Below are 26,522 nucleotides of genomic sequence, written 5' to 3' on the forward strand. Positions count from 1 at the left end.
GTAAAAAAATCACGTGAAAAATGAAGAAGCTTAAAAATATTTTAAGAAATCTAAAATATTAAATCAATTGAAAATTTTTCCCAAAATATTCTGTTTTGATCATGTAGCTCAGAAAGAAAACGTGTGTCAGAATCGGCCATAATAAACGGACACACCATACAAAACCAAACATACAGCACACACACACAGAATTAGAGGAGCCTGATGCATACCACACAAAAAAACTGTGATACTAGTCTATCCCCTATAGCTGACATCATATTTGATCCGGTATTTACGTGCTCATCAGATGATCATGTGTATGACGGATGGTTAATCCCCAGACATCTGAAGGAGCAGACCTATTTATCATTAAGGAACTTCACTTTGACTTGCCGCCTACACCAAACACCAGCCTGCAAAGCTTGGAGGGCGAAAGGGATTGTGTATTCGCATAAATACAGCAGATGACTACCTTTTGATTGTCAGATTAGATTTGTGACCGACAGCTACCTTCCTGAGCTGTGAAAAATCACAACAATGGTTAAGATCGCAGTTTTAGGTTGCGGTTTGATGGGCACGAAGATTGCAGGTGTGTATTCGTTCAAGACGTTATCATTCATATGACATTGGGTGGAGTACTGAGTATACGATTGATTACATGAATATGGAATATGTACCGATGGGCGATGTATACGTATGGGGGTTTCATTTCTATTCTAAGACTATTAAGTTTCATCATGATAGACAGTAAATTATTGCAAAACAATTTGAATATTATTCATGCATGGAGAGCTCTAACTATGACTAGATTTCTATGCCTTCTTTTTTTTTTTAAGAATTTAGGTAGAGAGTAGTAGGGTATTTTAATCATTAACGTTAGACAGAAAGATCCCTCTGTCGGTCCAGCTAGAGGAGTCTTCCATTTTTGTTTTTGTTTTTGTTTTTGTTTTTTGGACGTTATCACTCTCCTCTGCGGAGACAGGGGATCCCTGAAGCCAGGCGCAGTCTCCGCGGAACATATCCCCGACGACCAGATACAGACCGATCTTTCGGTCAAGGTATAAATCATTTGACCAAAAGATTGTCTGTATTTTATCATCAAGGATGGATAACCTATGTTCCATGTTCATATGATCTGGAGGACAGTTATGCTAGCAAGTCAAACATTCTTTGTAAATGTTTTAAAACTTCTCCGGATAGACAGTTTTTTCTGTCTAAAAAAAGAAATCATATAACTGCTAACGGGAATGTGGCGATTGAATCTTGAATGAGCACTCTCCCAAAATAACCCTATATGTATATATATATATATATTATATATATATATATATATATATTATATATCAAAGTTATATATATATATATGATATATATAGACACATATATATAAATATCACATATATATTTATATCACAAGTATCACTTGATTAGCAAAAGGACATTAAGAAATCTGCCACATAGATCTGTTCAGTACGGTAATTTACTGTATGTCATGTGTTGGTGGCTATTGTTTTGTTTATGCCTAATCCAGGTTGCATGGCCTATCATGGACACAGGGTGAAAATCTATGATGTAAATCCACGTGCACTGTCAGCAGTGCAGGCCAACCTGGAAGACGATAAGAATGAGCTTCGCCAAGAAGGACTCATGACCCATCCAACATTTTTGGTAAATATGCCTATGTGACTTTCATACTTACAGTTACATATTCTATAAATCAGTCATTCAAAGTAATTTTGATTATTGTGATGTTACATGTTCAAATATATACATATATGTAGCTATATTCACCATCTTCAAGTTCTCCAAAATTGTTCTAAGAACAGCGCTAGAGTAAATTCAAGATATTCAACTGATTTGTTATGTACTTACAAGATTGACACACGTGAGATGAGAAGAAACAACCATATGTTGTGCACAGTGTATAAAATTGCTTAATAATTCAACCCTCAAATATATGAGTGAGATGTTTCAGTTGAAAATTGTTGATTATAATTTAAGAAATACAACACTTATATGAATTCTATATACATCAAATGTTATGGACAGTAGCTTGAAGAAATTCTGCGGAAAAATTGTGGAGGATTTAGGGCGTATCTTTAATCAACATACATGTATATGATATCGTCAAAGCAGGGAAGCTTCTCAACTTATGCGATACATATCTAAGTGAAAAGGAACTTCATCACACAAAAAAAATAACTAATTTCACAGCAAGTTCCTGTTTTTACCAACTACATGTAGTTTCAGTTTCCTTCAGCTATTACCTTTGAATATCCTCTCTCTGAGGTTGGTTTTTATTTTGTTTGTGTGCCTCTGCCCTGAAGGGCTCCGGAGCCATCGTTTTTTGGGTTGTCTGTCTGTCAATCCACCTCACAGCTCTTTATAATGCCTGGGGGGTGTTTCCTCAATATAGTCAGCACTGACAAGTTGTCAGTCTCTGACAATAACCATAGTAACAGTCATTGACCAGAGCATCTCAACCAATCAAAACCAAGGATTTTGCTGAAATTGTCAGAGACTGACAACTTGTCAGCGCAGACTATATTGATGAAACACCCCCCCCCCCCCCCCGATTAAAAGGAAGACCACTGCGAGAATTTTCTAGATACCTGGCCTAGAAATGCAACATTAGGTGTATTGGTAGATGAGACTGATTAGATTTTGGCAAAATGCCCAGAGATCAATGGTCAAAGATCACTGAATTTGTGGCTAAAGTATGTATTTTGTAGCTGTAACCTCTTAGGAGAAATGTCCAGTGGTGATATAATTTGGTAGTATAAATTGTATTTTGACTATTATTTGTATGAAATGAACAAGGTGAAAAATCAAGGTCAAAGATTGCTAAACTGTTGGGGGAAATCCTGCCATTATTTTAGCTAGGAGAGTCCAGTCATCATGTGAGTTGGTGGACAGGGAAGAAAAAATTGTTTACGTAGCCTACATGATGGTGGTAGGAGGTCAAAGGTCATTCTGCTTTGATTAAGATGTAATTATCTGAAAATTCTGCCAAAAGTGAAAATGCCATTTTCTGGCCTCAAAAGTCCATCAGGTATACAGTGTATGTCCTGTAATAACGTAATTTCATGTGATGGATTGAAGAAGATTATAGACAATATTTCTTTTGCGCAGAGAGAGTTCAAGATCAATCAATTTATTCTGTTGATCGTAAAATGCAAAAACTTGCATCATTGTGTTGTTTAGTATCATTTGCTAATTTGATATGCTATCCCATCAATTGGAGGAAGAATATTCTACCCGTGGATGGACATTAGAAATTGTGACTATCATGTGATATTGTTTATCCCAATGCTGAATGGTACTTGAAAAACAGCATATACAGCTGTAGTTTATAAGTAAGAGTGATCTGCAATCGCTCTTCCCTTTTTGTCTTTAGCTCTCCCTCCTCCCCTTCTGCTTGCACTTTCCTTTCTTAGGTTCTTTGGACCACAATTAGTCTGTGCATAGTTTGTACTGGTGAATGGGATGTATTGATTAACTAAAATTGCTGTAAATATGTTCAATAAATTCTGTAGAATTGTTCCCTCCACAAGTGGCTAATCTGGCTGTTTGGGTGGGTGTATTATAAAGACTGTTCTAGAGATCATAGACCTTGTGTAATAAAACAGCAGAGTATTGAAATCTAAGCAAAATGATCCACAGATCTTCATTGGAAACTTCCAGTCGTACTTTGGATGTCTTTGGAGAGAGCTCTGCTGGCAGTGTAAAGAAAGATGTGTATGCTTGTAGTGTCTGTGTTATCTTAGTGTTTACCGACATACAATTATGTACATATTTCAGGGCCAGGTCCTGTGCATGAGTAGGCTGGATGAGACTGTGGAGGATGCAGACTTCATCTTTGAGGCCGTCATCGAGGACTTGGCAGTGAAGAAGGACTTGATTGAAAGTAAGACAGGTCTTCATCATTGAGTATCTATCCTGGCTCCAAACCTGGAAGATACATTCCACACAAGTGATTGAAACTTTTTTTTCATCCTTTTAAAACAACTTACCATGCAGTTTCACAGGATTTAGATATCTTTGTTCCATGGAAGTGGTGTCATTAGGGCATGCAAATAGATTATCATCGTGTGTTGATCATCACTGTTACTTTATGATTGAATGAGTTTCTGCAGATGTTATATTCAGTACAGTAATATAAAGTAAAAATAACACCAACATACATGGCAATGTTACTGTATGGTATATGAAGGCATAGCAGTCAACATTTTGATGTGTTATCATTATAGTGTTTCCTTTTTTATCTTCAAGAAGCAACAAAAACAGCATTTGAAAGTGAATTAGGGGCTGTAATTTTTTTTTTCCTTGTTACAAAAGCCACTGGTAGCCTGGTAACATCTTAATCATGTGTATTTCACTCCCAACAGAAGTGACCCAGCTATGCAAACCAGATACCATCATTGGTAGCAACACACTGGATTTCAATGTCGATGATATTGCTGAGAGGGCTTTATGCAAAGAGGCAAGTTTGCAATGAATTGGTGAATGTCCATTCTGTGATGCAAACATGTAAATGAATATATTCATCATCTATGTGTGATAAATAACTAATATCATTGTTTCAAGAATACCTCATGATTCATGTTCAGTTATATGTAGATTACTTTCCTTCCAATATTGTGTTGTGGGCAGTTTCCAAGCTTTAATCAGAGTTAAGAAAATTTGTGCCGGAAATGGTCCTTACCAGGTTTAAGTTGACAGTAGTGAATAGAGTAAAAATTGGAATTGTTAACCAAAGTCAGACAAACAAATGTGTCAGTGTCATTACGAGCCATTTTGGGGAAATACTAATGTGATGGATACAAGCTTTTCTTGTTTTCATGTCAAAAATGATAATTTTGCAAAGTTTAATCTATAGGTCAAAAAGATTTTTGTGTGTGTGTGTGGAAACATATAGATCATTACAATTTTGTAAATTTCTTATGGTAGGCCCAATTTTGGTGAAAGTTGTACAATTCTGATTGTTTGATATAAAGTGAACTTGAGTATCATATTGAATTGCATTACTCTGATAGCAAAGTGTCGAAGGAAATGAAATATATAGCAGCAAATGAATGATGTTTTCATGGTACAAACAACAAAAAAGAATCATGAGCAGTAGATTGAAATTGAATAAGATTGTTATTGTAATAGTGACCATCTGGTCAATAGCCACTTTGTCCATTTGAATAAAGAAAGAAATTGTCCCTTTCTAATGACCATCTATTCAATAGCCACTTTGTCCTTTTGACTAAAGAAATATGTTTTTCCCCCTTTCTTTTCAGAGAATACTGAGACTTCGGTTTCTCCACCCCGTCTACACTATTCCTGAGGTTGAAATCTCCACTACAAAGTACACAACTCCACAGATTGTAGAACAAGGTGAATTGAGTACATGTCTGAAGTGGTAATCCTTCAGTGTGAATCATTCTCACTTAAAATATGTTAGTGTAAGGCTGGCTTTACAAACTGATTTTAGATAGATTTGATCCTTGCTGTAGTGAACATCAAGGAAGACAAGGCACTAGAATGTCAAGTATTTTTTTTTTTAATTAAAAATCTTGGATACCATGAAATGTAATTCCATTGTACATGGTGTGAGGATTAGTTCTGATGTGACCGTTTCATTGAAAAGGCATTGTCAATATTTTGCTGATAAGAAATATATTGGGGTCCAAATGCTAGTATCATTCAATTTCATTACGCAAACTCACATTGCAAAATTAAAAAAAAAAAAAGATGATAATAAGAATTATTCAAAAAATTATGATAATAATTAAACATTGTCATCAAATGGAGTGTAATCAGGCAAGCTGTAGACAAAGTCTGAATCAAATTTGGTGAAGGAGTCTGAATCAAATTTGGTGAAGGAGGGTGGACAAACACCATGGCAAACTTGTAAGATCAAGTTGTGTGTTTTGTTGTGAATTTCAGTTGAAACTCAAACTCCGTGCAAACAGATCATTAGAATTAAGACTAAATGAGTCAAGGCTTCAGGGCATCAAGTTTCAAACATAGATTTTTTTTTCGATTTGTGCCATTGATATCACATTTTAAAACGGTTTGAAATTACTGAAACATTCATGTCATGAAGATTGTATTGTTTGCACATCACTAGCGTACCAAAATTGAACCCCCTAAGCCTGTTTATTATTCATAATCATCATGACTCTAAAGTTCACAAGGAGCCCCTGTGCTAAGCAGAACTCATGAGTGTCATAGAGTCATGAGATGCAAGTGTATTGTCATTTTAAAGATTGGCAAGTCTCTCAGTGCTTATTCTGCAATACAGCTAGTCATGTGAAATTACTTGTGGTTTTCTCATCAGAAGAAAATTAAAGAGTCAACATACTGAGAACATCATCATTTGAATATTTTTATGCCTCCGCCAACGAAGTGGCCGGAGGCATTATGTTTTCGGGTCGTCCGTCCGTCCGTCCATCCGTACGTCCGTCCGTACGTACGTCCGTCCCGTTTTGTTTTTGTCGATATCTCAAGAACCGTGTGGTGGTTTTACATCAAACTTGGTATGAGGGTATATCCTGGGGGGATAATACTTTGTTTGGATTTTAGGGTCACGGGGTCAAAGGTCAAAGGTCACAGGTTATTTTATGAAAAAAAGGTTGAAAATTCATGTTTTTCTCCATATCTTGCAAATGGTTCAAGGTATCTTCATTGAACTTAGTATATATGCTTGTTCCAATGGGCAGTGATTATCTAGGGAAGTTGGGGGTCATGGTTCAAAGGTCAGGGGTCAAAGGTCAAGGTCAACTCCTCAAAATATCACTACTTTCCTTTTATGCAATGCCTGAAGGTTTTTTTTAAACTTGATGTATACATGTATTACCCAATATACATTCTGTGGGAAGTTTCTTGCCAAAACGTCAAAGGTCAAAAGGTCAAAGGTCAAGTGAAAGTGCTGAATTGCACTTTTTCCTCCATATCTCAAAAGTAACTCAAGGTATCATCATGAAACTTACATATTTATGCATGTTCAACCTAAAAGTGATTTCTTTGGAACTGTGAGGTCAAAGGTCAAAGGCCAGGTTTAGATAATGCTATTTTCCCATTTGATACTGAAATTATACTTTTTCTCAATACATGTACCTTGAAAATTACTCGATGCATAAACTTATAAAAGGGTCAAAAGTCAAGTAAAAATCATCAGTTCCCCAAATACCTGCACTCTGACATTTTAATCATTCATCCAATTGAACCTACACGTAGTTCTAGGAAAGTGAACATTCAGCACATTTGTGTCAAACCTTTCATTTTAATATTTTGTCAATTGTGTGTAACTGTCATCACACATTGTCAAGACATTGTACTATAGACCTATTAGGACAACAATGCATTATGGCGGAGGCATATCAGTCGCCGTAGCGATATATCTAGTTTTTAAACAGACATGGTAGGGGTATTTTGAACAGAGGTGCTGATCCGGAATCTGATGTACAGATATTAGTGTGATGACAGTGTGAAGCTAGTTATGCAAAGCCTTCGGCGTTAATACATTGTATGTTATGCTAACATGTTGGTGCCTTGTATTAAGTTTTCCACTAGCTTCTCCACCAAAGGGAATTTACCTTCAAAATTACTTTATTTGAAATTGGATACCATAGAGCATCTTATCAGTAAAAATTTAGGAAAACAGGAAAAATGATGTGACATGTATAGCCATGAGAATGTAAGTAATTCACCCGATATGATCACATGTGTTCTCCCCAAAGATGCCATCTTCAAACAGCTGTTACTCTATGTTTTGAAAGTAATATTTGATGCTAACATCTCATCATAACTTTAATGTGACATCACGCAGCGAGGCAGTTGCTGGAAAAGATGGGCAAGACACTCTTCTATCGCTCAGGCAGGGAGCCCCTCATCCTCACAGAAACACAAATCTTGTCAAGAAAACATGGTAAGTGAATATAGTTGCTGTAGCTCAGTGGATAAGACCACAGATTATCAATCACAATATCCCTGGTTTGAGCCATCTCGCTGCAGTGGTCGTGCTTCAGGGCAAGGCACTTTATCGTCATTGCCACTCCTTTGGAGGGAACTCAAAGCCATCATTCCTTACAAGCATTCATCACTTCCTTAGCAGTCATGCATAACAAGTTCAATTCATATGGCAGTATTCAGTGAATACCAAAATCAACTTACTCTTTGCGGTTCCATTTGCAACTAGTACAAAATGTGCAAAAATCTTGTATTCTGAAAAAACAGACTACAACCAAGGCGAAATACCAGATATTTCATAATGTCACAAGATACTTGCCATCACCAGGGGCAAAGAAAAAATTAGAAAAGCGCTCAGAGAGCACAGACCTCTGGCCAGCCAGCAACTCATTTCCACCCATGCAATTTCTCAAAATAGAAGCCTTTTGTTTGCATCATTGCACGGTGCCATGCCCGAGCAGAGCATGTGCTATAGTGCGCGTTTGTAAACCTCAAGTACACACAGCTTGGAACCCCAAGTTCATAAACCTTATATGCCAATAGATGAAAAATCCTTCAAAAATCCATAAAAATTCCCGGATCACTACCAAAATTGAATGAGGTGTTTCTTGTGCCAATATCAACTTTTTATGCAAGTTTCATTTTAATCGGTTCACAATTTTTTGAGATATTTTGGAAACCAACAAACCAACACCTAGGATCACTTAACCTTCTCCTTCCTTGGCGGAGGTAAAAAGCAAATAGAAATTTTCTTCAGATGAAATTTCCATATAAGAGCAACAATTGCACCACAAAAATCTCAAAAACTCCAGACACAGTGCACTGTTTGTATACACATTGGACTCTCAGTGAGCACTTTTGAGAGAGCAAATGTTTGCTAAAACCATGATATCTGAAGGCTCAAAACATAACAAGTCCAGTTCTTTGAAAGATTGATGTGGGAATGTAAGAAACGTGAAGATATTCTGAAGCAAAAGTCAGAATAAAAAATCAGCTATTGGAGATGCAGAGGAGATCATTGCTGCCATTGTCAACACTGCAACTTGCTTGAAATGTCGCGACTGAACTGGACAGCTGCATTCCTGCATCGTATGGGAAGACTCCTGTCATTAATGAAATCCTGGGTGGTGCTCATCAGTGGCCTTACTATCAAGGTTGGTTGCATTTTGACTGAACTTCAGGGGTATGTGATCGTTAATGATGATTGCCTGAAACAATCAGAGATGCTTTATTACCATTCTTTACATGCCATGTTTTATTCATGAACTTGTCTGGCTTGATGGCATACAAAGTTTCAGTTTTCATTTAAGTGTAATGAAGAATACATCAAGGGCAGATAAGCTAGAATGTAGTGAATTTTTGCTGAGTTAATCCATCTTTTTAGTGCTTGTGATGTATTCTAAAATTCCTTTCAAAGTACATGTAGCTGTACTGAAGTCTTGAGCAGTTTGTGATTTCCTTTAGCAATTTATTACTACACATTATTAGAGCAGGAAGATACTCCCAGTATGTATTGGACACCTCACAATTTCTCAAAACTATAACATGCTTGCATGTTGTTTATTTCTGAAGGCACTGTGGAGGTAGGGTTGGAATATGATGCTGTAAATTGTTCTCTTGCAGACATACTGTTACACATGATGACCGTCGTCATTTAGTGCTCTCATTCTCCACGTCATTACCTGTCCTCTAAACTGAAGTTTGCATATGACATTGAATATACACTGCACAGCAAAATTAGACATACTTTTATATGAATATGCCACACTGTATGTCAAACTTTCATCGTTCACACGTGTCATAGAATTGTCTAACACAACAGAAATGTCAAGTCATGTAATATCAGATATCAAATGGTATGTACAATTGTATATTGTCAGTTTAACAGCTCTATTTTACTAAATGACACAAGTTTCTGTCCGGAAAATACTGTGTGAGCAATTCTTTCTGTGCCAAGATAGGATTTAGGTTTTGCTAAAGTAGATGATCTGTGAAAAGTGAAAAACAAAGAAACAGTTAAACAAACTTCATTCCAGGACTGCTGCCCTGAGTTTGATTTTCTGTGTGAATTTTGTTCTGTTAAAGGTCAAGAGCTGGTCAAGTAGCAGGTGCATCAGAAGTCAACCCTCAACCTGGAATGAGTGATGTTGCTGATCCTGCTGGGAAAAAGGAACATGGGAATGGGGAGCAAAGTGTGTTAGAGAGAACTCAAAGTATGAGTCTCCCCTGAGATTAAAAGGCCCGAGACTCATAGGGGACAAATTGAAAGAGAGAAAGAGAATATAATGTTGGAAAAGGTTAGGTTGGAATTTGTAATTGCTGGTCTCAAAACTGGGCATTGTGCCAAAGGAACGCACACTTCAGTGACAACGATGGCTGACATGTCAAGTTGTGAAATTCAATTTTTTTTCTGCTTCGTTGTGCTTGCATCTTTTGAATAGTGTGCATCTGTCTGCCTGAAAATTAGACTTCTTCATTCAACTGAGTGCGACTGTTTTGCGGGCATTGTTCGTACACTTTTGCAACTGCAATAAGAGTGTATACTCAATCAATTATAATCTTAGTTGTCATACTAGTCTCTGAATCTTTTCACTGAAGTTCATTCACAGCTGAGATGTGTAATTAGCACAGTTTCAATGAAATGCTTGCTCAAGTTATTAGAGATGTAAGAGGAGGAGTGAGGGAGAAGAAGTAGGAATAGCTGCTCCAATTATTATTGTGTGCATGCAAAATGAAGGATGAACTCCACAGTCTAAACAATCTCTCTTTTAGTATGCTAAAACTCAAAGTTTTTCAGTCTCTTTCTTTACTATGTAGCTGTTGGTTTAGGCACACAGAATATGTTTGTATCTTAATATTTCCATTCCCAAGTGCCTTAAGTTAACTTTCTACTGTATGAAAAGCAGAAAGATGAAACAATAGATTTCAAAATTTGCCCCTTTGAAACAAACAAACAAATGTCTGTAAATGAATTATATTCAAACCACACCAGTGGAGTATGGCCACATTTTTACATTCACTTCATCAGACATAGTTGCTGCTTCTTCGCATGGTGGTATTATTTTATTTTAATCTAATGAGAATTGGGATGTCTTTGATGTGTGCATATGTGTGATATTTTCCCATCGAATCAATAGTATTCGAAGAAGTTATTTTGAGTTTCTATGTGTTTGACAATACAATCATGTGAAGAAAGTAATTGTGTGATTGTATAGCATATAAGTGATGCTATAAACAGCAGAAAGTATTTGAGAATAAATTTACTATGTTGATCTGAAATACATTGTGCAAGTGGTTATCTTTCAGAATATTTCTGTGTTTGCACAGTGACATGAGAATGTATGTACATGTTTTCCTTTAGTCTAGTGTGTTTATTGATGTGTTAGTAAGCACTGTTAGCTATAATGGCACAGATGGAAATTTCATGTGTTTTTGCTTTTCTGTAAAATCACTGCAGAACAAGCAAGGGAGTCATGATGACATAGAATTAGTCTATGAATAAGTCACAGAGTTGGATGAAAAATATTGTGCTGTCGAAATGGTTAACAAGAATTTGATGTCTGTATGCTTCTCCTGATGTGCCATCATGCTTGGCGTGTTCCTGTGGGTTTGTTCATCGTTATCAACTTGTTTGGCAGTGCCAAATTCTGGCACGTCCAGTTGCTCTGCAGTATTGTGAAGGATGGCACAACTTGCAATGACTGTGCCAGTCTTTGCAGGCCTAGATCTGAGCTCACCATGCAGACGACTGAACCTCCTATTCAATTGTCATACTACCCTCTATCCTCTCCATATCGCAAATAAAACTAGGACATTTGCATAGGATAAACCCTGAGCAAAGACTGTTATTGCTTAATTGCTGTCTTAGTCCCTATTTATGACTCCAATCAGCGACATCATCTGATGTCATGTGACATCATTGCATGCCATGTTCATGAAAGCACAACTATAAAACTGGATGCTTGTTAATGAAATGTGGTTACATCACTCTATGAGAGATATCATTTATTTATTGTATACTCCTATTCCACAGAGATTTCTTCTAATGGGTCACTCATGGGAAACAAAGCATGTTGCTCCTCTAAGATTTATAATTTCTCTAAGATTTATAATTTATGTTTTTTATGTTAAGTGCTGTCTGGGGCAAATTATTGGTATAGGGCCCCATTTTTCTCTCTCTTCTTTCTTACTCTAAAACAACAACAACAACATGTTGCTTCCGGCCACCCACCGAAGAAGAGTATCTGATGGCAGTCTGATGAATCTGACTTGAATCTGACTTGTGGTGGTCAACTATCGGGTCAGTGTCAGACCTGTCGTATGTAATCCTTATCGGTAATCTTGCCTCATCGGATCACACCTGGCATGTCTGACACTGACCTGATGGTCGACCAACACATGTCGGATTTATCAGACTGCCATCTGATACACTTCCGTGGGTTGTCGGAAGCAACAAACTGCTTCTGACGAGTAGCCAATGAGAACAAATCTCTATGGAATGGGGATGTTATGTAATCCCATATCCCACTTTACACAAGTGCTCTGCATCTATCTACGATTGCTCCCACCTGTGGCTTACCACAAGTATGCAAGTCCCCCGTAAGCCAGCTTATAGTTAAAGGTACAATATCACTTAATCTGGTTGTATTGTTGCTTCCTGTTTTCTCTCTGCAGCGAGACGGCAGCAAATTTTGAGGGAGAGAGGACTAGCTGGTTTCCCCACCTCGATGGTGCCTGGACTTGGTCACAATGGGAACGTCACTCCTATCCAGGATGAAGAGTTTGGTATGTATAACACTCGATATGGATTATAATGTATTAAAAGTATAACATGCAGTGGTTTGTTTTTTTTTTTTCGTGCAAATTTCACAAGTCAACTGATCATATTGATCAAGATTTTGCCTCCTTTAACACCAGTGCATTGTATTTGGTATCCAAGATGGGAAATGGCTACTGTAAAAGTGGACATTTTCGCATGACTAATTTTACTCACTCGGCAGGGTAAGAAGAGTTTCGCGTGTTTTTAATTCCGTGGAATCAAGACAACAACTACTGGAACATAAGGCAAGCAAAAATATTCGCGTGCTTTTATTTTCACGCTAGTTTCTGGTTTCGCCAAATGCACGAAAATTTCAACACAGCAAAAATTTCCACTTTTACAGTATTTTGTCAGGAAAATTGATAATCTTTCCTTTTTATTCCATGAAGATTCAACCATTCACAAATTTTGTCTCAAAAATCTTGATTGGCATAAGGTAATTGTACTCATGAAATATATGGCGTGCACAGTATCCGTTAATTTTTATCTTCTGCTAGGGAATGATAGTCAATCTTTGATTTGCTGTTTTGTCACTACTCTCTTCATCTAATGTGTTTTACATGTGAGTTAAAATTTTGATTTCCCATGGTCACTCTGGTGATCATCACCCTCAATTATTTCAGTGATTTTGGCTTTGCTTCTAAAAGTTGGAGAAGTGGCAAACTTGTTTTTTCATAATACTCCACCATTCTTTATATTTTTTTTTTTGTCATGGCATTTCCTTCCTGTTCAACAACAATAAAATGCAACGTTAAGTTGTTGCCATAGCAACTACAATAATATTACCCAGAAATTTGCAGTTTTATTGCCTGCTGCCATGGTTTCTGACAGTAGGAATTTATGCAATGGGATCATATGTCATGGCTGTATCATATTTCTCTTCTGTTTATCAAGTACCGGTATGTATGAAAGATAAAGATACTAAAGTGTGATTGCATGGTCCTGCTCATGAAATGCCACATCATTCTTTGGCCCTGATCCAGAAGAACTCAATGTGATTAAATAGCATGAGACTTGGAATGAAAAATAAAATTATTTCCCAGCTCACATACCAGCATTTGTTGCTACAATTTTGAAGTTTTGTTGGTAATAACACAAACCGTTGGCATAGCACACAGAATAATATTACCAAACCAGAACATTTAGCAACAATTCCAACTTCATCATTGGTAGCAGTCATGTGGTTTTCCATCCTGGTTTTCCATCCTGACACCAAAGCTATCACTATCATGTCTGGAAATTTTCAGCCTTTCTCATAAGCACTGTGCAAGTTAATCCAATCTTTCTCCTCTCCATTGTACAGTAGGCCTACATGGTTCACATTTGGTTTAACAAAAAATAACATGCATGAATCCTGTAATGATGTGTTACAGGTAACTGTGTTAACAAAGGTTTGTTATTCATTACTGAGTTCGCCAATGAAATCTGACAGAAAGATGCCATATGCATGCTTTTGCATTGTTCTTTGCTAACATGTTTGTTTTGTGTTTGTTTGTTCATTTGCTGGGTTTTTTTCTGTCATTTTTTCCCATATTCCCACCCCCCTCCCCCCCCCCCCCCCCACCCCGACTCTGCCTCACAGTGGCAAACAACGAAAACGACTGTGCAATCTGCATGGATCGCAACCGAGACTGTCTGCTCTGCCCGTGCCACCACCTGGTCACATGCTATGAGTGTGCCAAGTCTCTGCTCAATCGCCAGGACTGCTGCCCAATCTGCCGCAAGGAGATATCAGAGATCATTCGAGTCTTCACCGCATGATCCATTCGTGGTCTCATGTTTGCAAGAAAAAAAGCAAATACAGCAGGGGGCTGGTGCAGACACTGGCTCTTCGATGTTTGTGTCTGTGGTGCAGGTTGTTCGTTTTTGCTCACAGTCATGTGGCATGCAAGAGCGCTAGCTGAAAGCCAGTTGGACTGAAAGTAGTGTAGCATGCACTGTCAGCTTTAGATCTGGGTCATCCTTTGTCCTAATAGCATGAAAAGTCTATTTGCATAGAGCAATGCAAGTTTTGTTTGTGTTTTGTTGTTTTATGGGGAATGGGGCTCTCCAAATAGTAGCTGTTTACTGTTCATGACCTTTTAAATGGTCCAGTAAGCTAGTTGCTCCAACTATGTAGGGGAGATGTGTGTGAGCTGTACTAATATCATGATAATATCATCTTGGAAATAGATATCGTAGAATGTGTTCAGAATATTAAGTTCACATCGTCAGTGTGATGTTCCCCCAACATTGATTACTAAGTACCTTGATTTTTCTATGTTAATATATTACATCATCAGTATGTATTACATTCCCTTCTTATTCATTGTGCCATAGTATTGCCATGACCACAAGTTTATTGCCTTGTTTGCTAAGCTCAGAACAGGAATATGCTATTTATTTCAAAACTTTTTTTTGGAGACTTATTGTATATTTCCTTTTTTTTTGTAGTGTTTGAACAATAGTGTAATAATTCTAATTTAAATTAACATAGTCTCAACATAATTTTGATGTTTGATCAGCAGGGGAAAAAAAGTATTTCAGAAGTTGCCACTACCTGTATGCATGTGTGTGTGTGTGTGTGTGTGTGTGTGTGTTTGTGTTGCATATTTATTCCTATACATATGTACAGTATGTCCCCCAAAAAATTACAACGGGACCCTCCGCAATGATATCTTTAAAAATAGTTAATCAATCTAAATACAAAGTCAGGGTATGAAACTATAACTCATTGCCCACATCTTACAGAAAACCCCATTCAATTTGCTTCAGTGGTCAAAGAGAAATGAGGAATTTTGTACAGGATGTCGGAACTCTCTTCCCTCCAAGTTCTGTCCATTATTCACACACAAGAGCATTGAATTGCAAAAATTGGAAGAATGAGACTCATGACATGCTTTACAACAATCTACATTTCTCTGTAACCGCTTAACCAAATTGAATGGGGTTTTCTGCAAAATAGAGCTAAGATGTTATGTTTTAAGACCCTGAAGTAGCACTTAGACGTGTCGATCATAATTAGGTGTTATCAATTCAAAAATCTGATTGTAATTTTGGGGGGACATAGTAGGTACTGCAGTATGTCCCCCCAAAAAATTACGATCAGATTTTCGCATTGATAACACCCAATATGATTAAATTTTTAAAATGCTACTTCAGGGTCTTTGAAATCCCCATTTGATTTGGTTAAGTGGTCACAGAGAAATGTGGATTGTTGTAAAGCATGTCATGAGCCTGATTCTTCCAAGTTTAGAACTTCGATGATCTTGTGTGTGAATAATTGACAGAACTTGGAGGGAAGAGATTCCCGACATCCTCTACAAAATTCCGCATTTCTCTTTGACCACTGAAGCAAATCGAATGGGGTTTTCTATAAGATGTGAGCAATGAGTTATAGTTTCATACCCTAAATTTGTATTTATATTGATGTAGTATTTTCAAAGATATCATTGCGGAGGGCCCCGTTGTAATTTTTTGGGGGGGACATATCGTATACATTTTTTTTTAAAGATAGAAATATGAATATATATATATAAATGTACAATGTAAATATATGAACATATGAATTACATAAGGGAAAAGAAAGAAGATAGATGATAATAACTAGACATTTGAAGCCAGAAGAAAAGATGAGTTAATTGAATGAATGGATGGAAAATGGCATTAAGTCCATTTGGTTGAAAGCAACTAGGACCCCCAATAGCCCACCATTTCAACTTTCCTGGACACACCACTGACAACTCAAAGGTCTGTGGCCTAGAGAAGTTCCAAGGAGGCACCAATATAAACAGCAAAAAAGTAAAAGAGGAGTGACTCATCCACCACCTCATCATGAGTGGGCGCATTGTGATCACCAGAGCAAATCATGTCAGTAACGTGTTTGCTGGTGCACATTATTAACTGACTCAGAGTTAGTGTCTAAAACATGTTATCTCTACATTTGAGTACTTGTCAGATATACTTGTAGATGTGATGTATTGTTTTTCTCACATAAATGAATGTACTACTATATGCATTACTTTTTCCATGAAACCATGGTCCTTGCTGCATACCAGCAGGGAGGTGGTTCCACCTCCCTGATACCAGGGACCAATTACATGGAGAATGTACACTACTATTATAACTTCAAAAATTAGCAACTACCTCATTGGAAAAAAAAAAAAAATTGAATACTGGGATTTTTTGACTGAGCGGCAAGTTATTCCTCTCTTTGAGCTTCTTTTGTAGACATCCTATTGTGCTGGTCTCATTCCATGTAAAGAGCCTTTTTATGAGAAAATGTGCAAGGTCGTTAGGGGAGTCACGAGGACGTCTATTTGTGTCCCAGTTTCCTGTGGAAGAAAAACATGAGTGCACACAAATCCATCTAGAGTGTCACATGATCGTAAACAATGTTCAGCACATTTGTCATGGGCACAGTCTCTGTGAGCATTGCAGCATTTGTAGACAGGATGATTTTGATAATCAGCAACAAAACAGTTTGAAGCATAAAGTGGTTTCTTACTCAAATTACTTGTTATGTGTCACTTTGTATTAAAGACTTGGTTATAATACAGACATTGTGACAGTGGCATCAGCATTATTCCTGATTTTCATTTTAAACTGATAGGTATGCGTACATGTATATGAACTTTACTTTCGGTGGAATAGGGTGGAAGGACTGGGGGGAAGAGCCACCAATAAGTACAATCCCCTAGGGATGGTATGGTATTGGTGGAGATGAGAATTGGGCTTTTAACTTTCTGCGAGATACCAAGAAACCACTTATGAAATAGTACAGGCCATACCATTCTGAGAGGAATTCAAAGTTTATTTGATGAAAATTACTTTTGAAATTGCTGAAACATCCAAAAACAAAATAAAACCCAGCGATCATTATAAAAGGTGAGTCTCACCTTTTATTAGGAATGCTCTGTTTTAGATATCTCAGCCATTTTAAAACCAATTTTCATCAAATAAACATTGAATTCCTCTTGTTCTTTCATATTTCATATAAGGTTTCTCATTATCTCACCAACAAAATGTTAGATACCTTAAGATAGGTCTCGACCACAACTATACGACCCCTTTAATAACCTGTGTGTCCGCATTTCTTTAACATGATTGTTGCTGTTGGTATGTCCATACACAATGTCATTTACATCATTCAAATGTGGTTGTGAGAGAGTTTATGAAAAGAGACAATTGGGATGATGAATTGTACATAAATCAGATTTCATTTACCTGGAAAACTAGTGATTTTTAAGTATTATTTCAGTCAAGGACACAGCTATCTTGAAAGGAAACAAAGCTTCACCCAAACATGTCAGTGTAGACAGAATAAGTTGCTCTTAATGATGAGTTTGAGGTATATGTTCATGTCCTCATTATGCCAATGTGTCAATGTTTTTTTTTTTTATTGTGCTTAAGACTTTTATTAAGTTCTTGTTTTGAAGAATTTATGAACAATTAGACTGTAGCATTTCATGCTGTTGGTAATATTCAAGTTTGAAACTGGTTTTGCTCTTTCAATTCAATTCAATTCAGTTTTTAATTATTTTCATTCTCATTTTTCTTCCAACAAAGCATAACACAGAATAAATCAGAAATTATATCATAAGCATATATACTGTAGATTGTGCAAAATGATAATCAACAAATAGAGATATACACTGCAATATTATTGTTTGGAAGCTGGAGTTTTGATTCCTTAAAGTCTTCAATTGCTTGAAAACAATAAAAAAATGTATTATTTTGAACGAGAAAAAGAGACTCGGTCATATAGTATAGCATTTGTGCCAAATCATCGTCGGAAAGAAGTTGGCATGAGGAAATCACACTCAAAATACACAATTTGATGAAAACACCTCAAAAGATTGATTGTCTACAGTTCAAATTGTGTGCAGCCATTCAGATTTCAAAACCAGTGCAAAGCCATTATGGTATCAGCTTGGTTATCCTTCAGTATGTAGGTTGGTTGCACTTCAGCAGTGCCTGCAGTATTTCCTTCTTGTCATGGTGATGTTCCACATTCTTTCATGCCTCAAGCGACTTTGTAGCAACAGGACACTTCATTTTGTGCAAGATGATTCAGTGGCACTTTGCCAACAACAAAAAAAGATGGGAAAATATGCAATTCAAAAGAAAGAGTCCAAGTAGCACCTTTCCTTTGTAGACACTGCTTCAAAAGAATTGTGTACTCTTGGCAGATAGATGAAATAAGCAGTGGCCGTCAGTGTGTTTTTGCCTCCCACGGCAGGTTACATTATCTTCAGCATTATGGTAACAAACCTTGAGCCCACAATCTAGTTCCCAATCCATTTTTTTTTTCACTCTATGCTGAGCAGTGGAATATAATTTATGTCTTTTGCACTCAAGCTCATGATAGTATGTGACTCATGGTCAAATTTAATATTTAAGCTACTGATATTAAGTGCCATTATTTTGTATGCCTTTTCTTGGTTTGTTTGTTTGTGTTTGTAAGAGAGTTATCATTCTATGAATGCTCATTTTTTCTGTTCATTTTGTATCTTGTATCATGAAATCATACATTACATTTCATTTAGTAATGTATTGGGAGAAAAATACAGAAATAAGATCAAATAATCATCATGGGAAAACCAGACTTTTAAAAAATGAAATAAGATAAAAAGTCAATAAAATGCTGATTTTGAGTGGGCATCAGTCATAAGACCTTTTTGTGATGACAAAACCTTTCAGTTCTGGAGGCATAGTATATCAGTCAACAGCAATGTCCCCTTATTAGCTCCATAGTGGTCACTGAATCACACTCAGACACTGAAACAACAACAACAACGATACTTTGTAGTAGTACTTATTTATGCTTTCGGGTATTTCAGTGTCGACTGTTCTGCTCCGTGGGACCAGCTGGGGGCGATGTGGGTGAGGGAGAGGCTAATTTTTGCCTGACATCAATACATTTACATACATGTTACTCCACTGCACTGATGGTGGACTGTGAGTGGGTTTGTATGTGCAGCGGGGGTTGCATCTCACATGATGTAGTGTGAGTATGAGTCATCTCTGTTACATTTTAGGACAAGATAAACAAGTATGGAGGAAATATAGAGCGGTATGTTTGACTCATATCTTAGACAGGGACCATAAATATGCCCATAACTGAATCTTGCAGGCACTCCAAATGTTGTCTTATCCTTGCACAAGTATGACAAAGGAAAAGAAAAACTTTAATGTGAAGTCATTTAGTATACATCAAAATATAGATGAACACGTCCTTCAGAGCTCTCATGATTTGGTTAGATCTCCTTTGTAGATTATGATTATTTATAGCATGATCGAGTTTTGTGTGTTTGTCACTCAGCTAGGGTAGACTTGAATGATCATACCCATAATGCACTGCATGATTTGGTCTGCTGCTCATGAATCCGCCGGACCAAAGAGGCTCAGTGAGCCATGTCAGTGCATCAAATTTTGCCTATAGTATTGCTGTATGCAGCCAAGAATCGTTTGTTTCTTCGTAGAAGCACAATTTTACTGCATTGACATCATGTGCTGTCATATCTAGTAGATGATTATAGTATTGTGTGTCTTTCATTGTGAGCACTTATTATAAAATCAAATAATCTGCAATAATTGAAATGTAATTTGCTGTAATAGAAGGCCAAAGTACTGCTTGACTTGAAAATGGCAAGAACATGCATGCCAAAATGTTGGGAGTAGGTGACCCTTTTCAGGGCCACATACTTACCCAAGAAAGAATATGTGGGGCGTCGTTAACCCTTCTGCCACCCAAAACATTACTTCATGATTACAACTTCTTGTATTATGGGTATTGCAGAGATGAGTAAGAGAGAAAAGTGTAAATTGGTCCCTTCAGTAATTCCGTAATTCAGATTTAATGTCTTGATGTTATAAGCAATGACTTAAATGATGATTATGATTTCCTTATTGATGATATCGAATTGTGTACAGTATAATGTCAACTACCTTGGGTAAAACTTGTAGTGAAAGATGTATCAATACAAGGAAAGGGGTTGATATTACATAACTCAGGAACGATTACTGGTACTTGTAAATTTGTTTTTTTCCCTTCCATTCTATACTAAAGACACTCGCAGGGGGGTGGATAACAGGCCGCAAATATTTTGTGTTGCTGTCTAAATAAGCCATGTCAACAGCCTTGACGAAACCAATAGCCCATACCAGTCGTAGGAAGGTTTCATGATTGTGTTGTATGAATCAACACTGGATTTTAAGATGGATTCCTGAGAATTGTTTCAACTGTTACAGTATTTGTCAACTGCAGCAATCAGTAGATCATTTTCTATACTAAACTTAAATTCATACATTTAGTGACACAGGAATATGCAGGATAGCTACAAACTATACTATGACTTTGGCAAAGGTTCCTTCCCCCCACCCCCCATGCAATTCAGTTTGCATTCTACTCACAGAAATGTTGGTAGACTGACTTTTTTCATTTTTCACATGATTCATCAAACCACATGTTAACTGATGCCGATACTCAGAGAGAATTAAGAAAAAAAGTGAATTTAGATTTTGAATTATGGGTTCTCAGACTTTGCACTTTTGGGTGTAATATTCTCCTTTGTGTTTCACTTTTGTTGACCAAAATAAGCTGAGAAGTGATAAAATGTGATGCATCAAGAGAACACCTCTACCATGAAATATCATGCATGAAAAGACTCCTAGCTCTGTGCAATATGTTTTCCCTTTTATATGATATATGTTTTTCGTGTTATATATGTGTATGTTTATGTATGCATGCATATATGTATGTATGCATATGCACACATATGATAGGTTGTTTTATAAAGTGTATGTTCAGACTTGTACTTTTTCCTCATACAGTATCATCTTGTCATGATGGTGATTTCTCTTTGATGTATAGATATTTGCACTGTGCAGTGCAGTTGAATTTGGTTACGTCTCAATGATATGATAGAATTGTTCGAGTCATTGGAAATGTGAAAAGATGATATGATAATATCTACAACTGGAGTGTAGCATGGTAGGACTGAATGGAGAAGAAATGGGAGGTACAATTGCCTGATGTAAAAAAACAAAACAAAACAAAACAAAACAAAACAAAACAACATCCCAAGGCTGTTTTTTTTTTTATGACAGAGGAATGACAAATCAGATATTTGATTATTTTATATGGATCAATCAAATGCAAGTCAGTGATTGGATAAACATGTTAAGGTGATTTTTTTAAACATTTCATTATACTTAATGCTCGGCACAAATACCAGTCAGTGATTGGTCATAATGCATTCAAGTGACTGATCAAAATTGTTATATTGCGAGCAGTGATGTCACTTCAGGGAAAGTCCAGAATTTGAATGGCTGCCATCAGGGCTAGAAGGAAATGATGGTTATTTATGTAGACCATATATTATTATTTTAAAAAAATATTGCCCTGTCAATCATATGGTATTGTAACACTTGACAGTTCCTTGGGAGTAATATTTTCCCATTGAGACAATATTTTTGGGGAAATCTAATTCCTGTGGGAATGCTAAGTGTTACGTTCCACCTCCAAAAAAATAAATGAATAAATGTATAAGAGAAAATCAGCAAAATTCATGTTCTTCTTTGGGATGAAAACTTCATGTTAGGTTCTCTCTTGGGAGAACAATTGGTGTAAATGGATGGAAAACAATATCCAGTGATAAGACATTGACATTTTTAGCACAAGTGATGATATATACTTTTGTATTCTATGTAATGGTAAAGAAGACAGATCGTGTGTGATACATATACAGGGTGGCCCAAAAAGAACAGAACGCCTAAGATCTTTAATTTCAGCAATATCGTTGCAAATATGTCATCATGTTGCATACTATTAGAAAGGCCATTCTTTTTCCAATAGAATGACACCAAGCTCTTTAATTTCATTTAATGCGTTACGATTTTAAGCCCATTTTTGTCAACCCTTGCAATTTTCAAAATGTGATCATTTTGCACTCTCAGAGATACAGAAACCAGTGAGAATTCGGCTTACCGTAGAACCAGTAGCGTTCGCAATGTGCGGAATGTGGGGCGGACAGTGTTATTGTCGTCAGGTCGTCTCATTCACAATGTTAACAGACAATGACAATCACATTCTACACATAGTGAATGTTACTGCTTCTATGGCAAGCGGAATTCTCGCTGATTTCGGTGTCTCTGAGAGTGCAAAATGATCACATTATGAAAATTGCAAGGGTTGACAAAAATGGTCCTAAAATCGTAACGCATTAACTGAAATTAAAGAACTTGGTGTCATTCTCTTGGGAAAGAAATGGCCTTTCCAACAGTATGCAAAATAATGACACATTTGCAACGATATTGCTGAAATTAAAGATCTTAGCCGTTCCGTTCTTTCTGGGCCACCCTGTATAGTAGGTAATTGTGATTTAAGGAAGATGAGTATTAATGTTTAGTTTGTTGCCGAGGCAAAAGCTATGCTGTGCTGATGAGTTTTTGTGAAAGTTGAAACCATGTGTTCAGAGGGCTTTGACTATAATGAGGATAATGACTTTAGTAGCAAGGAATTCAGTTCCTTTCTTCTCAATTCAAATATGGTGTATCATATCAACTCATTGTGTCCCAAAGCCAAACTGTTAATGATTTAGAATGCAATTACACAGTGACACGAGAAAAATTGTTCAAAGAAATATCAACACAGAATATCAAATTTGATTTGAATTATAAGGAAAAACTGCTGACTGCTTGTTTACAGGCTCTAAGAAGATGTTAATACAAGTGTCATTATTTGAGTAGAGAGTCAGTATCGTTTGAATCATTTAGGGATAAGAAAGAGTATTGTTTCTCATCTTACACACAAAACATTGATAATTTTAACCAATAGTATGCTGTAAAGCATGAAAGTTTTGTGTATTGTCACTGACATTCAAAGCATTCAGTTTTGCCAATAAGTTTTTTGTGCATTTCAATTTTTGCAAATCTCGGCTCTTGCACAATTTGCCAAATCAAAATGCACACAAACATTCCTGGTTGTACAGTAAATGTTTGTATAAATGCCTTGGAGTAAAAATAGGCTATTGTCACAAGTACTGGGGTACTGGGAGGGAGAGAAAAACTTTCATTTGAGTAAAGCTGTAAAATATGACAAAAAGCCCATCACACAAAGTGAAAATGAATCAATATGTTTATATCAATATGTAGGCCTATCTTATTATATGTAGGATGTAAGGAATGTTCTAAATTTTGGGGTCTGAAATACTATTTTGAGGGAAATGATAGTCCCTTAGCTTTTGATCACCTCCTTAAGTGGCATGTCATTTTTCTGAAGGTCTGTTATTTCAAAATGCATAAATTCCCTATATCTAGTAGTTCCTTAATCCAATAGTGAAAAAATGGTTTGTTAATCTGATAATTTGTTGCATTATTCCTAAGATTTGTTATTCTAAAGGGTTGTTATTCTGAAAATGAAATAAGGGTCGTTATACCACAGTCAGTAATCTTAAAATAAAATAAAGTTTGTTTTTCCAAAGTAAGTTAATTTTGAAAATGAAATAAGCTTTGTTATTCCAAAGGTTAATCAATCCGAAAATGAATGAAGGTTCATTTATCTGGAAAAGTGAAAACTGTGCTTGCTAATGAACCTTCTGAATTACAAACCTTATTTCATTTTTGGAATAGCAAACCTGGATATTATTTCATTTTTGCATTGAACCGTAGGAGTAACGATTTGTAATCGTCCAACCCAATAATTGAAATATTTAGTTTGATCCCTCCTATGACACACACTTTTTTTTTTCATGTTGCATGTGAAGGCAGGAAGAAGACTTGGATCATGGAAGATGGTCGTAAGAATTTTTGTTATGTTTTCATTTTAAGATTAAACAACAAAGTACTTGATGTGAAAGAATCCTGTTTGAAAGTGAATACCTGAGTGTCATATCTTGTTCTCAAATTACTATTTAATATTCATGCACAGTGGAATGTGAAACCCATTTGTACAAAGTATGTTGTGTATGTAACAAAAATATATCAAATTTGATATTTCCGATTGATTGTTCATGCAACTCATTGAATCATATTTTGTATTGAATAAATTTGATCAGAAAGCATTTGATTGTGCAAATTGTAAAAATGCTTGTTTTTGCGCTTGATGCTGTTATGTGACATAATACAATGTTGAATGATGAGAGCTGTGTTAAGTCATGGAATTGTCATTCTCAACATGCTTCTGTAATGACTCTTGAAAATCATGTCACGGCTCAATATTCTTTTAAATATAAGCGTGACTCCTTCATTTCACGATAGGGTGTATAAAAGCAGCACACTTCTCGGGTTGGTGGGAGAAATGTAGTGACATTGTGCAATGTCTTGGTGTCTATCAGTGGATGTACCCACCCATCCACCCACCCCCTCCCCCACACACATACACATATTTACACAATCACACAAGCAAGCCTTTGCTTGCAATTTTAGTTTGCAGAATAGTTTTATTCATTGTGTACCTTGCCAGTTTCTGCAAATATGTCCCAACTTTTTTTCCTCTTGAACATGCCAAATATACACACATATTTATCCATGGCCACGTTCTTATTTGTGCTTTATCATGATCCATCTTTTTTATATTCACCCACATTCAACCAGACAAACAGTATCTATTGTGTTTTGTCATAAACAGCATGTACCGTATGTTTGTCATGCAGCCAACCATTTCCCAGCATGGTATCAGCTGAGGTATCAGAGGGAAAGAAGAAGAGCAGAAAAAAAAGAAGAGTTGACTCATGCAAGATGTATGCAATGATAAGGTTAAAACCAACCACTGTATAAAGGATTCTGGAAGCTGCTATTATTTCGTATTAGCATACCATGTATTGCTGACACTGAGCAAAAGGTATAGATTAATAATAGGAATGGTGTGGTCCTGCATACATCCCAAGTGGAGCAGAAAATCCCTTTCAGTTTTAACTGTTTGTTGTATTGACCACATGAGTCCCAGTGAAACATACACACCACAGGGTTCATAGCACAGAATATCAAATTCCTCTTGAGACATAGTTCGTGTACGCAAATTTTGTCTTGCTTGTGAAGCATACCAGTTCTTGATTAGTGGTAAATGGACTTGCCAACTTCAAAACAAGTTGGAGATCATGCATACCCCAAGCAACCTCCCTCGTATGTGTAACATTAGGTTATAACTTTTTGCTATAACAAACATTACTGTCAGTAATTTTGATTTTGAACAAAAAAAGAAGAAATATTGACTTATTATGCTGTATATGGTTCTTCCTTGTACCCATGTCATGCACATTTCTGTCTTTCCCCAACCAAACTTTAGCCTTTAAAGAATTGAGACAGCACCTAATTTTGAAATCATTCAATAAAAGAATAACATTTCATTCTAGATTTTGCTATTTGTGCATAATATGCATTGTCCGGCATATAGATAATTATTTATGCTCTGTGGGGTAATATTACTAACAATGATTGTATAGTGCTTTCATGCTCATGTAATTCTTTCCTTTTAAAAAATGTTGCTGGTGTTGATGAAGTGTTTCATGCACACAAAGCACTACAATTCATATTCAGATAACACACATACGCACACACACACACACACACACACACACACACACACACACAAAGCTCTTTGTGGGTATATATATATATATATACGTGTATATATATATATATATATATATATGAAGAGTTTGTCTGCAAAAACCGATAAGTCCATATTTGCCAAATGGAGATATTTGCAATTAAAGTTCAAGAAAAATAAAGAGAATAATAAGAAAAACTATGCTTCTTTTGACCATAATTTCAAATATAT

General features: G+C 36.4%; 1 protein-coding gene across 1 annotated transcript; it reads left to right on the top strand.

Moving 5' to 3' along the window:
- Positions 1 to 238: 238 nt before the first annotated feature.
- Positions 239 to 14,709, top strand: LOC139730661 (probable 3-hydroxybutyryl-CoA dehydrogenase). Its single transcript, XM_071641521.1, has 8 exons — positions 239 to 571; positions 1,514 to 1,650; positions 3,784 to 3,889; positions 4,371 to 4,465; positions 5,268 to 5,364; positions 7,802 to 7,900; positions 12,616 to 12,726; positions 14,343 to 14,709. Exons 1-8 carry the CDS (start codon positions 520 to 522, stop codon positions 14,519 to 14,521), a joined length of 876 nt encoding a protein of 291 aa, XP_071497622.1. The 5' UTR covers positions 239 to 519; the 3' UTR covers positions 14,522 to 14,709.
- The last annotated feature ends 11,813 nt before the right edge of the window (positions 14,710 to 26,522 follow it).

Source organism: Diadema antillarum, unplaced genomic scaffold (assembly GCF_040938485.1).
Source record: "Diadema antillarum isolate AM-2024a unplaced genomic scaffold, OU_Dant_1.0 seq00000326_RagTag, whole genome shotgun sequence".
NCBI classification, from domain to species: Eukaryota; Metazoa; Echinodermata; class Echinoidea; order Diadematoida; family Diadematidae; genus Diadema; species Diadema antillarum.

What these genes read in the sequence shown, in the direction of transcription:
- LOC139730661 (XM_071641521.1), top strand. Translation starts at nt 520, where the DNA reads ATGGTTAAGATCGCAGTTTTAGGTTGCGGTTTGATGGGCACGAAGATT. An exon ending in TGACCCATCCAACATTTTTG is followed by an intron (nt 1,651 to 3,783) that starts GTAAATATGCCT and finishes TACATATTTCAG; the next exon opens with GGCCAGGTCCTGTGCATGAG. An exon ending in GAAGAAGGACTTGATTGAAA is followed by an intron (nt 3,890 to 4,370) that starts GTAAGACAGGTC and finishes CACTCCCAACAG; the next exon opens with AAGTGACCCAGCTATGCAAA.